General features: G+C 36.5%; 1 protein-coding gene across 1 annotated transcript; it reads right to left on the bottom strand.

Moving 5' to 3' along the window:
* Positions 1-802: 802 nt before the first annotated feature.
* Positions 803-10,836, bottom strand: LOC128092864 (potassium/sodium hyperpolarization-activated cyclic nucleotide-gated channel 4-like). The gene is made up of 2 exons (XM_052707855.1): positions 10,183-10,836; positions 803-2,039 (listed from the first exon to the last, which is right to left on the bottom strand). The coding sequence occupies exons 1-2, from the start codon at positions 10,828-10,830 to the stop codon at positions 813-815; spliced, it is 1,875 nt and encodes a 624-aa protein (XP_052563815.1). The 5' UTR covers positions 10,831-10,836; the 3' UTR covers positions 803-812.
* Positions 10,837-11,387: the final 551 nt, after the last annotated feature.

Genomic DNA, 11,387 nt, shown 5'->3' with positions numbered 1-11,387 from the left:
TGGATAATGTTGTTTAAGAGTGTAACTATTTTTTTCTGATTAGTCCTGATTATATTTTACAACTTTGCCGAAGATACTTAATCGATCAAAAATTCCAATCTCAAGATACCGATTTTCATAAATTTATGTACAATTTTGTATGGAGACTTGCTTCTTTTTACATTGGGAATGTTAGTATAAACAATTAATTCTAAAAATGCAAATTTAAATTGTGAATTAATTTGTATAAATAAAAAGAACTACTCCACATAAATTTAAGTCTTCTTCAAGCAATATTGTGCGTTGGATAAAGATGAAACTTAGAAATAAACTATACTGAAAAGAAAAGAAAGAAAACTATATTATTGCTCGAGACACATTTTCCAAGTGCCTGAATAAGTTACATCTTTTCCCATTCAGCTCGCTCATAGGAAAAGTGGTGTGACCATCACCCTCCCACAGTTTTCCAATCCGTTTCCCCGCACGAAATTCCCAGCAAATGGCACTTTTCCTTGGGTGCTAAATTGAGCCCGATATGCTCGGTTCAAAGTTGATGCGGGAGCAAAAAGCAAACTGACCAGCCAGTGGCAACTTTACTCTCGGGTCAACTTCTTTATTAGCTAGCTTGCCGTTCTTTCGTTGGCCCAAGATTGAAACTGCATTCCCGAGTCTGCTGGACCAATGCAGGCGGAAAGCGACCGCTTTGTTGCAAATTGTTGGAAAAAGGATTTTGTGTGTAATTTTGTTCCATCATGGGATTATGTTGTGTGGATTTCATTTCTTGGGCGTTTAAGCCTGTACAAAGGGATAAGCAACACAATAAGGGACACAATTTATTGTAGAAAATTATCGTACAACTCTTCCTCGGACAGCTTCAGCTTGTTCTTTGTAACCCTGGCAATCTTGGCATCGGCAAGTTTGTGCATTTCAACCAAGAGGTGCGAATAGGGCTCGATAAGCTTTTGGAAGCCTTCGGCTGACAGCCGGTATACTTCACAATCTTCCATAGCTATGATGGTTGCTGTTCGGACGTGTCCTTTCCCCAGAATCGACACCTCTCCAAAGTGAGACCCATCGATCAACCGTCCCAGCTCAGCTCCACTCGAAGAGTAGACCGCAGCCGTCCCACTAGCAAGGAAGTACATCGAGTCCCCGCGAGTTCCGGCCTCGATCAGCACGTCATTCTCCAGGTAGATTTCGTACGTGAAGCTGTCCACAATGTCCTCGATCAGCGTCGGCGGGAATCCCTTGAACATGTCGACGTACCGCAGCAGATGATAGCACGACTCCATTCGGACGCTCCGTCGCAGGTTGTCCGACATCATCCGCATGATGGTACTCTCGTTGAAGTACCGCTTCCTGTAGCGACACTCCAAGTGCTTCAACATCCGTCGCTTCAACGATGTGCTCAACCGCTTGTTGAATCCGTACGCCCGGAACTCGTTCACCACCTCCTCGTACTTTGTCTGACTCTGCTCCGACGACTGAATCGATCGAATCATGATCAGCATGATGTACGTGAACCAAATCCAACCTCCGAGCACCAAAAACGTCGTCAAGATGTTGTTCGTAAAGTGAATCCCCGCGCAGTTGTCCCGTCCCGCCAGCAAACTGATCTTGACCGTGTTCATCATGCTGGCCAAATACTTGTCCCCGATCGTTGCATTCTTCCTTATCTCGTCCAGCTTAATCAGCATAAAGGTGCGATCAAAGATCTTCTGCTCCACCGGTCTGTTGACCGTGTAAAACTTCTTGTACTCATCGTACACCGGAGGATCAATCACAATCCTTGGTTCATCCGTTGGATAGCTAACGTTGTTCTGGTTGCGATAGTGGCGCCAGTAAATGTCCGTCAGAAATTGATTCACATTCGGGTGTGCCACGTTGAAGCGCATCGTGACCAGGTTCAGAACATCCGCGCTGTTCCGTTGCAGGCTGAAGGCTAGCTCGGGCAGGATGTACCGCAGGCAGGCACTCCAGTGTAGCACGTACAGGGTGTTCATTATCAGTTTGATGATGAGGACGGTGCGGGCGCCTAGGGCGAGCGAGCGGGGGATGATCTAGGAAATAATCAGATAACAATTTAAATTAAAAAAAAATTGCTGAATAACTACAAACAAATGCTCAAGTTTACTATAAAAATATATTTTAATACCAATTTAGCGAACATTGCCCATGGACAAACTAAGAAAATGTAAAAAAATGTTAGTCAAATAAATATTAAAAAAGATAAATAATTAAAAAGGAATTCACATTTTTGGGAGAACTTCTTGTTTGATTTTCAATAAAAATATCGTTTCTTATTAATAAATCAATAATTATAATAACGAAATAAATATAATAACTTGCGAAAAAAGGAGAAACCGGAGAAAAGCCGCCATTTCGTTCCACAGGGAGAAAATCGGCAACAAATATGAAATTTCCCGGGAAATCATGATTGTAGAGCTCTTAAACTCTTAAACTCCCCTATTCGTACGCTGGCCACAGCTTTCAACGAGTTCTACCATCTGTTTGACTTCCACGAACCTGTGAGCCGATTTTTGGAAAGACTTCGAACTGAACTCCGAGATCGTTCTCGTTCATCTCGTCCTGCTGAAAACCCGCAACAACGTGCATCAAGGACAAGAAGATCTAGCCGTTAAATCATGTTTTGTTCAAATTTATGTTTTGATAACTTTACTATATTTATGTTTGTAAACTTCTTATTAGTTTTAAGTAACCAAACTTCATTGAGACCACCGGGTCAGATGATTTCAAATAAACAAACATTAATAAACATTAATAAATTCATGACAGATGTTAAAACCAAGAACACCCGAATCTGAGAATTTTTATATTTTGTCAAAGGTTTTCAAAACATAAAATCATGAAATTGTTTTTGCAAGCTATTTTTTGTGTTGACAAATTGGGACTACTGTAAGATTTTATGCTTCGAATATTTCATCAAAATGCCATGCTAAAACTGATAAAAAAACGATTTTAACAAAATGGTCAAAACAATATTTTGAAGGAAATTGTTGTGAAAGTCACAAAAATTTGACATTCTTAGCATTTTTTTACAACCTTTATTGGGATTGCCAAAATTAGGTTATAATTTTCATTTTCATCTTTTTCCTTTTCATCTTGAACTGTAATAAGAATTCAGCAACATAAATTTTGAAATTTTTTTGTATCATAACTTATAAGAAACGTTTAAATATTCTTAAATATCTGAATTTTTTGAGCTAATAGCTATTTTTGTTATAAATGTTGTTTATTTGACTTGCGTAAAACATTAACTTAATAACTGGATAACCTAAATTGATAAATACTAGTGAGATTTGCATCGATGTTGTGCTGGCCTTCCATTGGTCCCTCGATGGTTGTTCTTCTGCGTTAGAAAGAGTTCTTAGTAAAAACATGTTTGAACAGGAAAATCTGTTGTTGCCATAAAACGAAAAGTATCCATTAGTTCCTTACAAAAAAATAAAACCAAACATTCCTGAATTTAACGTGAACGACAAGATGAACTTGATTTTTTTTTTATTTCCACGGCTGAATTTAATATTATATAGGGGTAATTCTCTACCAACTCACACGAAATCGGGAAAAGTTGCCCCGACCCCTTTTCGATTTGCGTGAAACTTTGTCCTAAGGGGTAACTTTTGTCCCTGATCACGAATCCGAGGTCCGTTTTTTGATATCTCATGACGGAGGGGCGGTACGACCCCTTCCATTTTTGAACATGCGAAAAAAGAGGTGTTTTTCAATAATTTGCAGCCTGAAACGGTGATGAGATAGAAATTTGGTGTCAAAGGGACTTTTATGTAAAATTAGACGCCCGATTTGATGGCGTACTCAGAATTCCGAAAAAACGTATTTTTCATATAATAAAACACTAAAAAAGTTTTAAAAATTCTCCCATTTTCCGTTACTCGACTTTTTGGAACATGTCATTTTATGGGAAATTTAATGTTCTTTTCGAATCTACATTGTCCCAGAAGGGTCATTTTTGCATTTAGAACAAAATTTTTCATTTTAAAATTTCATGTTTTTTCTAACTTTGCAGGGTTATTTTTTAGAGTGTAACAATGTTCTACAAAGTTGTAGAGCAGACAATTACAAAAATTTTGACATATAGACATAAGGGGTTTGCTTATAAACATCACGAGTTATCGTGATTTTACGAAAAAAAGTTTTAAAAAGTTACTTTTTGCGTTTCTCTTTGTTTCGTCGTCCGTGTCTGTCGCGGGTGACCATGAACGGCCATGAACGATGGCGACCAACTTTTTCAAAACTTTTTTTCGTAAAATCGCGATAACTCGTGATGTTTATAAGCAAACCCCTTATGTCTATACATCAAAATTTTTGTAATTGTCTGCTCTACAATTTTGTAGAACATTGTTACACTCTAAAAAATAACCCTGCAAAGTTAGAAAAAAACACGAAATTTTTAAATGAAAAAATTTGTTCTAAATGAAAAAATGACCCTTCTGGGTCAATGTAGATTAGGGTGCCCAGAATATGGGCAAATGTTTCAAAACCTCGCTCCACAAGCCGAAAACTGTTCCCTAGGGTATTCTAAGCCTCTGTGCAAAATTTGAGCGAAATCGGTCAACATTAACCCATTGATACTCGGGCATGAAGTTTGTATGGGAAAAATCGTCAAAATGTATGGAGAAACGGCACAGTTTCGTAATACTCCCTGTAGGTGGCGTTGCGAGTGTCCAAAGTTTGCCAAACGTGAGATTCTTATGTGAAATTTAATGCCCAACAACTTTGTAGAAGAGTGCAAGACGATCCGAGTTAACCCCAAAAAGTTATTAGCATTTTAGTGAAGTGGTCTCCAACCGACATGGCCAAAGGGCCTAATCCGGTATTGCCACTAAGGAAAGCAAGCAAAAATTGTAATTTAAGGGTATTTTTGTCAAACAAAGAAAACAAAATCAACAAAGTATGAATTAGACTAAATCGATCCAGCTGAATCCGAATTTAAAGGTTGATAGGCGGAATTTTCAAAGAGACGCAAGACATTCAAGATGGCGGCCAAGATGGCAGCTGTATAGAAAACCCTAAACACAAAGGGTATTATGTGACCTGCAAACGACTACTCAAATTTATCTAATCTTGGGGCTCTGAACACGATTAAGACCACTACAGACTTCCAAACAGACCATGTTATTCAAACCAAGATGGCGGCCAAGATGGCTGCTGTATAGAAAATCCTATAGATAATGAAATACTAAAATTCTAAAATTCTAAAATTCTAAAATTCTAAAATTCTAAAATTCTAAAATACTAAAATACTAAAATACTAAAATACTAAAATACTAAAATACTAAAATACTAAAATACTAAAATACTAAAATACTAAAATACTAAAATACTAAAATACTAAAATACTAAAATACTAAAATACTAAAATACTAAAATACTAAAATACTAATATACTAAAATACTAAAATACTAAAATACTAAAATACTAAAATACTAAAATACTAAAATACTAAAATACTAAAATACTAAAATACTAAAATACTAAAATACTAAAATACTAAAATACTAAAATACTAAAATACTAAAATACTAAAATACTAAAATACTAAAATACTAAAATACTAAAATACTAAAATGCTAAAATACTAAAATACTAAAATACTAAAATACTAAAATACTAAAATACTAAAATACTAAAATACTAAAATACTAAAATACTAAAATACTAAAATACTAAAATACTAAAATACTAAAATACTAAAATACTAAAATACTAAAACACTAAAATACTAAAATACTAAAATACTAAAATACTAAAATACTAAAATACTAAAATACTAAAATACTAAAATACTAAAATACTAAAATACTAAAATACTAAAATACTAAAATACTAAAATACTAAAATACTAAAATACTAAAATACTAAAATACTAAAATACTAAAATACTAAAATACTAAAATACTAAAATACTAAAATACTAAAATACTAAAATACTAAAATACTAAAATACTAAAATACTAAAATACTAAAATACTAAAATACTAAAATACTAAAATACTAAAATAATAAAATACTAAAATACTAAAATACTAAAATACTAAAATACTAAAATACTATAACACACTGAAATCCCGATGATTTGAAACCAACTGTTGTCAAACGAAAGGGGTCACTTTTTAGTTTGTCACGCTCTTTACACAGAGCTTACAATAACTACCATTTTGTTTGATATTATGTGTGAGTCCCGCGAAAAAGTGACCGTTCGTCACTTTTTAGTTCGACTTTGTCAAACCAACGGGGTAAAAACTAAAAAAGTGTCAATCGAAAAAGTAACCAACCACCGGGGATTGAGTGTACTAAAATATCAAGCTTCCCATGCGCCAGTGCCAACGCACACCGCGGGTTTGGTTTTAGCTTCGGTACAAACCTGAACCCATTGTGTGTTGGTATTTTGGTTCATCGTACCAGCGCACCACGACAATCTCGGCTCGTCGCCTCGGTTGTGTGTCTGGCACTCACCCGAGGCATGAAACCAGCGTCCGTGGTACGCGCCGTGGTATTGAAACCGGATTGTACCGCCAGCGCGTACCACGGCACGTACCTCGGCTCGTACCGAGTGAAGCACCTTGGTTCATTCGCTGGGTACATGCCTCGGGTGAGTGCCAGACACACAACCGAGGCGACGAGCCGAGATTGTCGTGGTGCGCTGGTACGTTGAACCAAAATACCCTCGGCTCGAGAGAGTCGGGTACGGGTGTAAACCGAACAAAGCAGGCGCAAAGCAAAACCGAGGTACAAGTGAACCGCGTGTACCGCACGGTGCAGGGAAGCTTGTAAAATATTTAAATATTTAAATACTTAAATACTGAAATACTAAAACATTAAAATATTAAAATACCAAAATAGTAAAAAAAACTAAAAACAATTCATTTCAAATAATTTCATCAATATTTGTGAAGCCAAATTAGAATTTTCTATCATTTTGAGCAACTTTTGTTTTACGAAAAACATCACTTCTCTTGTTTTATCTTTTTCTTGTTTCGTTTTAAGTATTTTAATTTAAAATTTTTTTTGTTAAGTTTATGTTTGTTTTAGGTAGTATTTCGCGTTTTCTACCACCTCCTATCATTACATTTTGCCTATTTATTTTTTTCATGTTTTTACAGTAACTTTTTTTTTGCATGTTTTCAACATTTTCTGCTTTGTAATGGCACCATAATCATTTAAATTGTAAATAAATGTTAAGAGGCATAGTCTGGGGCACTAGAAAAAATACTACATTCTTCTTTTTACTTAAAGTCTAGGAAATGTTAGTAAAAAACACAGCCAAAGCTGACCCCTAAAATATACATTTTTAAAAACATTGACGAAGTCACTCACAATAATCAAGTACTTCCAACCCACACAGTATTTAAAATTTAAGGGCTCTTCTTTCCAATGCTTTTTAAAGATCAAAAATTTGTTGAACAATGGATTTTTGGCGATTTTTTAAATCGAAGCCCGTCTAAAGGCGGGGTTGGGTTGTAGAGGGATAACCTTGTCTATTTGGAAGTGTGTGGTCTTAACCGTGTTCAGAGCCCCAAGATTAGATAAATTTGAGTAGTCGTTTGCAGGTCACATAATACCCTTTGTGTTTAGGGTTTTCTATACAGCCGCCATCTTGGCCGCCATCTTGGTTTGAATAACCTTGTCTGTTTGGAAGTCTGTAGTGGTCTTAATCGTGTTCAGAGCCCCAAGATTAGATAAATTTGAGTAGTCGTTTGCAGGTCACATAATACCCTTTGTGTTTAGGGTTTTCTATACAGCTGCCATCTTGGCCGCCATCTTGAATGTCTTGCGTCTCTTTGAAAATTCCGCCTATCAACCTTTAAATTCGGATTCAGCTGGATCGATTTAGTCTAATTCATACTTTGTTGATTTTGTTTTCTTTGTTTGACAAAAATACCCTTAAATTACAATTTTTGCTTGCTTTCCTTAGTGGCAATACCGGATTAGGCCCTTTGGCCATGTCGGTTGGAGACCACTTCACTAAAATGCTAATAACTTTTTGGGGTTAACTCGGATCGTCTTGCACTCTTCTACAAAGTTGTTGGGCATTAAATTTCACATAAGAATCTCACGTTTGGCAAACTTTGGACACTCGCAACGCCACCTACAGGGAGTATTACGAAACTGTGCCGTTTCTCCATACATTTTGACGATTTTTCCCATACAAACTTCATGCCCGAGTATCAATGGGTTAATGTTGACCGATTTCGCTCAAATTTTGCACAGAGGCTTAGAATACCCTAGGGATCAGTTTTCGGCTTGTGGAGCTGGGGGTCATTTTTTCTGGGCACCCTAATGTAGATTCGAAAAGTACATTAAATTTCCCATAAAATGACATGTTCCAAAAAATTTTACAGTCGAGTAACGGAAAATGGGAGAATTTTTAAAACTTTTTTAGTGTTTTTTCGATGAAAAATACGTTTTTTCGGAATTCCGAGTACGCCATCAAATCGGACGTCTAATTTTACATAAAAGTCCCTTTGACACCAAATTTCTATCTCATCACCGTTTCAGGCTGCAATTATTGAAAAACACCTCTTTTTTCGCATGTTCAAAAATGGAAGGGGTCGTACCGCCCCTCCGTCACGAGATATCAAAAAACGGACCTCGGATTCGTGATCAGGGACAAAAGTTACCCCTTAGGACAAAGTTTCACGCAAATCGAAGAGGGGTCGGGGCAACTGCTGTGTGAGTTGGCGGAGAATTACCCATAGAATATATGAAAGGAAAACTAAAAGTGATTAGTAGTCCCATCATAAGCTTATTTTAAAATTTCAGTAAAAATTTAAATAGATATTCAAGTTTATTTTTATTATTTTTTTTTTAAATTTCAGATAAAATTCAAATTAGTTCGGCCATTTCGGGAATTCCCGGGACAAATTTTCCGGGATTTTTCAAAAACCGGGAATTCCCGAATTCCGGATTTTTTTTTGTCCCGGAAAATTTTTGTCTGGAAATTATGATTTGGTTGTGGAAATAGATGAACAGTTGAATACTTAGTAATCGATAAGATTTAAAAAGCATTAAAATTTGTATTTGGCAGCATTAATTTGGTTTATAAGGGAAAATAGTTAAAATTTCAGTTTACAGATCCGCAAAAAGAGCTTTTAATATTATCTATTTATTTTTGTTTTGTTTTGAAGAGTAAAATATTTTAATTATTTTTCATCAAACGCCGGCATCTGGAAAAAATCAGGACCAAAGTAACGAATCAAGACAACTGTTGAAGCCAAATTTGTTGCATAATGTTTTATTTTTTTTATTTATTTCGGTTAAAACAGGAACAGAACAAAACAATTAGTACACCGATTGCAAAATTTATTGCTCTTAAATCTCCGGTACCTATTCAGACTGTTGTCCCGTTTTCCCCAGTTGGCGGTAATAAATTAAATATAAATTGTTAAATATATTTTATTTAAATCATGAATTGTGCATTGGCTTGTATAGTTTTGATTGCTTTCGTTTTTTGTTTTTATGGACAGTTTCAAAGTTATTTTGTATGCTTTTGTGGTCATGTCATATACAAAAAGGAAATATACCAATAAGAATTTTAGTAAATTTGAATCACATTGGATTAAAAATGGTTGTTCATGTTCATTTAAAATCAAAAATAAAAATAAAACAAAGAATTCAGTTATGAATGTATTTCAAGCTATCAACAAATTTCTGTCCTAGTTTCGATTGATGTGTAGATTAAATTTAACACATATTACAGTATTTAGTTAATTCTATGATTTTAAGCATGAAATACACAACACGCATAATAAAAGCATAGCTATTATGATTGCTTAAAAAAAATGTTGCTGTTTCCCGGGAAATTCAAAACCCGGGAAAATTGGACGCCCTAATTTGAAAAGATATAAAAGTTTATTTTTTTGAACAAATATTATTCCCAGCTCCCCAGATTTTTTTTAAGAAAATCAAAACCCCGGAAATGTAATGCACTAATAAAAAATTGGAAAAGCAAATCCTTTCTGCTGTTGCAGTTTTAAAGAAAAGTTGAAGTATAAATGTGCGATCGCGATGCTCTAACTTCAATAGCATTCTTCAGAGTAGACAAACTTCTCTAACTATTTGACATAGTTGTTACACGAACCTAGAAGGTTGAAAAATATCTCAAAATTTCTGGTTGACCCAAAAAATGGCACAAACCAAAATGCATCCAAAATACTTACCTTGAAATAATCGTAAATTTCATGAAACCGAAAGATGTGCGCCGCGTACAAATAGATGATAAAGGCCAGATAGGACTCCACCCGGTACTGGTAGTACGCCCGGTCAAAATAATCCAGCAGCAGAATGTACGGCAACACTCGCTGCAACTCGTACACCATCCGACAGTACCGCAGATAATTCAGAGCAATCCGTCGCGGGTCTAGAACAATCTCGTTCGTGCCGGGGACCACATATCCGGTGATGAACTTGAGACCAATTTCGATCGCCAGAATTCCACAGAGGAACAGGTCAAACCGGATCGCTCCACTGTAGTAGGTTTCATCGTGGAAGATCAGGAAGGTAAAGTCGAAGGCCAGGGTTAGGAGGTGCAGGGTAAGCGCCATAAACACCACCATGTGCCAGTACTTCCGGAAGGTGCTGAACGGATGAATGATGTATGGTGGATAGCTTCCGACCTGGCGTTTGTTTTCGTTGGAGATTTGAGCAAAACTTTTTAGGTATTTCTTCGTTTCCGGATGGTTCGGTGATACCAGCAGCAGCGTCCGGATGAAGCGTTTCAGTTTGACCCATTTGGAGGTGCCGGGCAGGATGGGAGCCAGATGGGTTTCCGAGGTGTAACGAAGCGCACAACGATGACCGGTTATCATCGTGGTGACATTTGACGATGTTGACACTGCTGTGTGTCAATATGACAGCAGAACACATTTGCCGGAAATCAACGCCAACTTGTACTACATGATCCGGAAGCAGGAAATAGAAAAAAAACTTTGTCAACATCTTCCAAGAAAATACACAAACTTAAATTTCGTAAAGGGAAAATCAATACCAGAGACTCTTCAAAGTGTGGTCAATGTCCACAGCTGCAACACTTCCGATAACTCAGCCCCAACCCCTCTGCTCAAAAACTCCGCACAATTACGAATGCACTGGTGCATGAATCCTGTCTTCGGTGGTGACAATTTTCCAGACATCGTGCCCACCCACCAAAAAAGAGAAGACGAACGAACCCCCTTCCTCGACGGAAAAACTTTTCCGCTGTGATGGGAGAGGCCCAAAGCCACATTACACAAGTTCTTCTTGAATGAGTTTTTATCACTGCGCGTTCCGTCCTGGCCAAGTTCTTCCTCCGTCCTATTTCTTGTCCGTGCTTCTGCAACTTTCTTTGGCTGTTTTGCGGCTTGTTTCTACACTGGCCTGGAAGGAA

The sequence above is a fragment of the Culex pipiens genome, chromosome 2 (assembly GCF_016801865.2).
Source record: "Culex pipiens pallens isolate TS chromosome 2, TS_CPP_V2, whole genome shotgun sequence".
In the NCBI taxonomy this organism is placed as follows: Eukaryota; Metazoa; Arthropoda; class Insecta; order Diptera; family Culicidae; genus Culex; species Culex pipiens.
Note: the sequence above shows the minus strand (reverse complement) of the source record. Positions and strands in the feature narration are given on the sequence as shown.

What these genes read in the sequence shown, in the direction of transcription:
- LOC128092864 (XM_052707855.1), bottom strand. Translation starts at nt 10,830, where the DNA reads ATGATAACCGGTCATCGTTGTGCGCTTCGTTACACCTCGGAAACCCAT. An exon ending in AAATTTACGATTATTTCAAG is followed by an intron (nt 2,040 to 10,182) that starts GTAAGTATTTTG and finishes ATTATTTCCTAG; the next exon opens with ATCATCCCCCGCTCGCTCGC.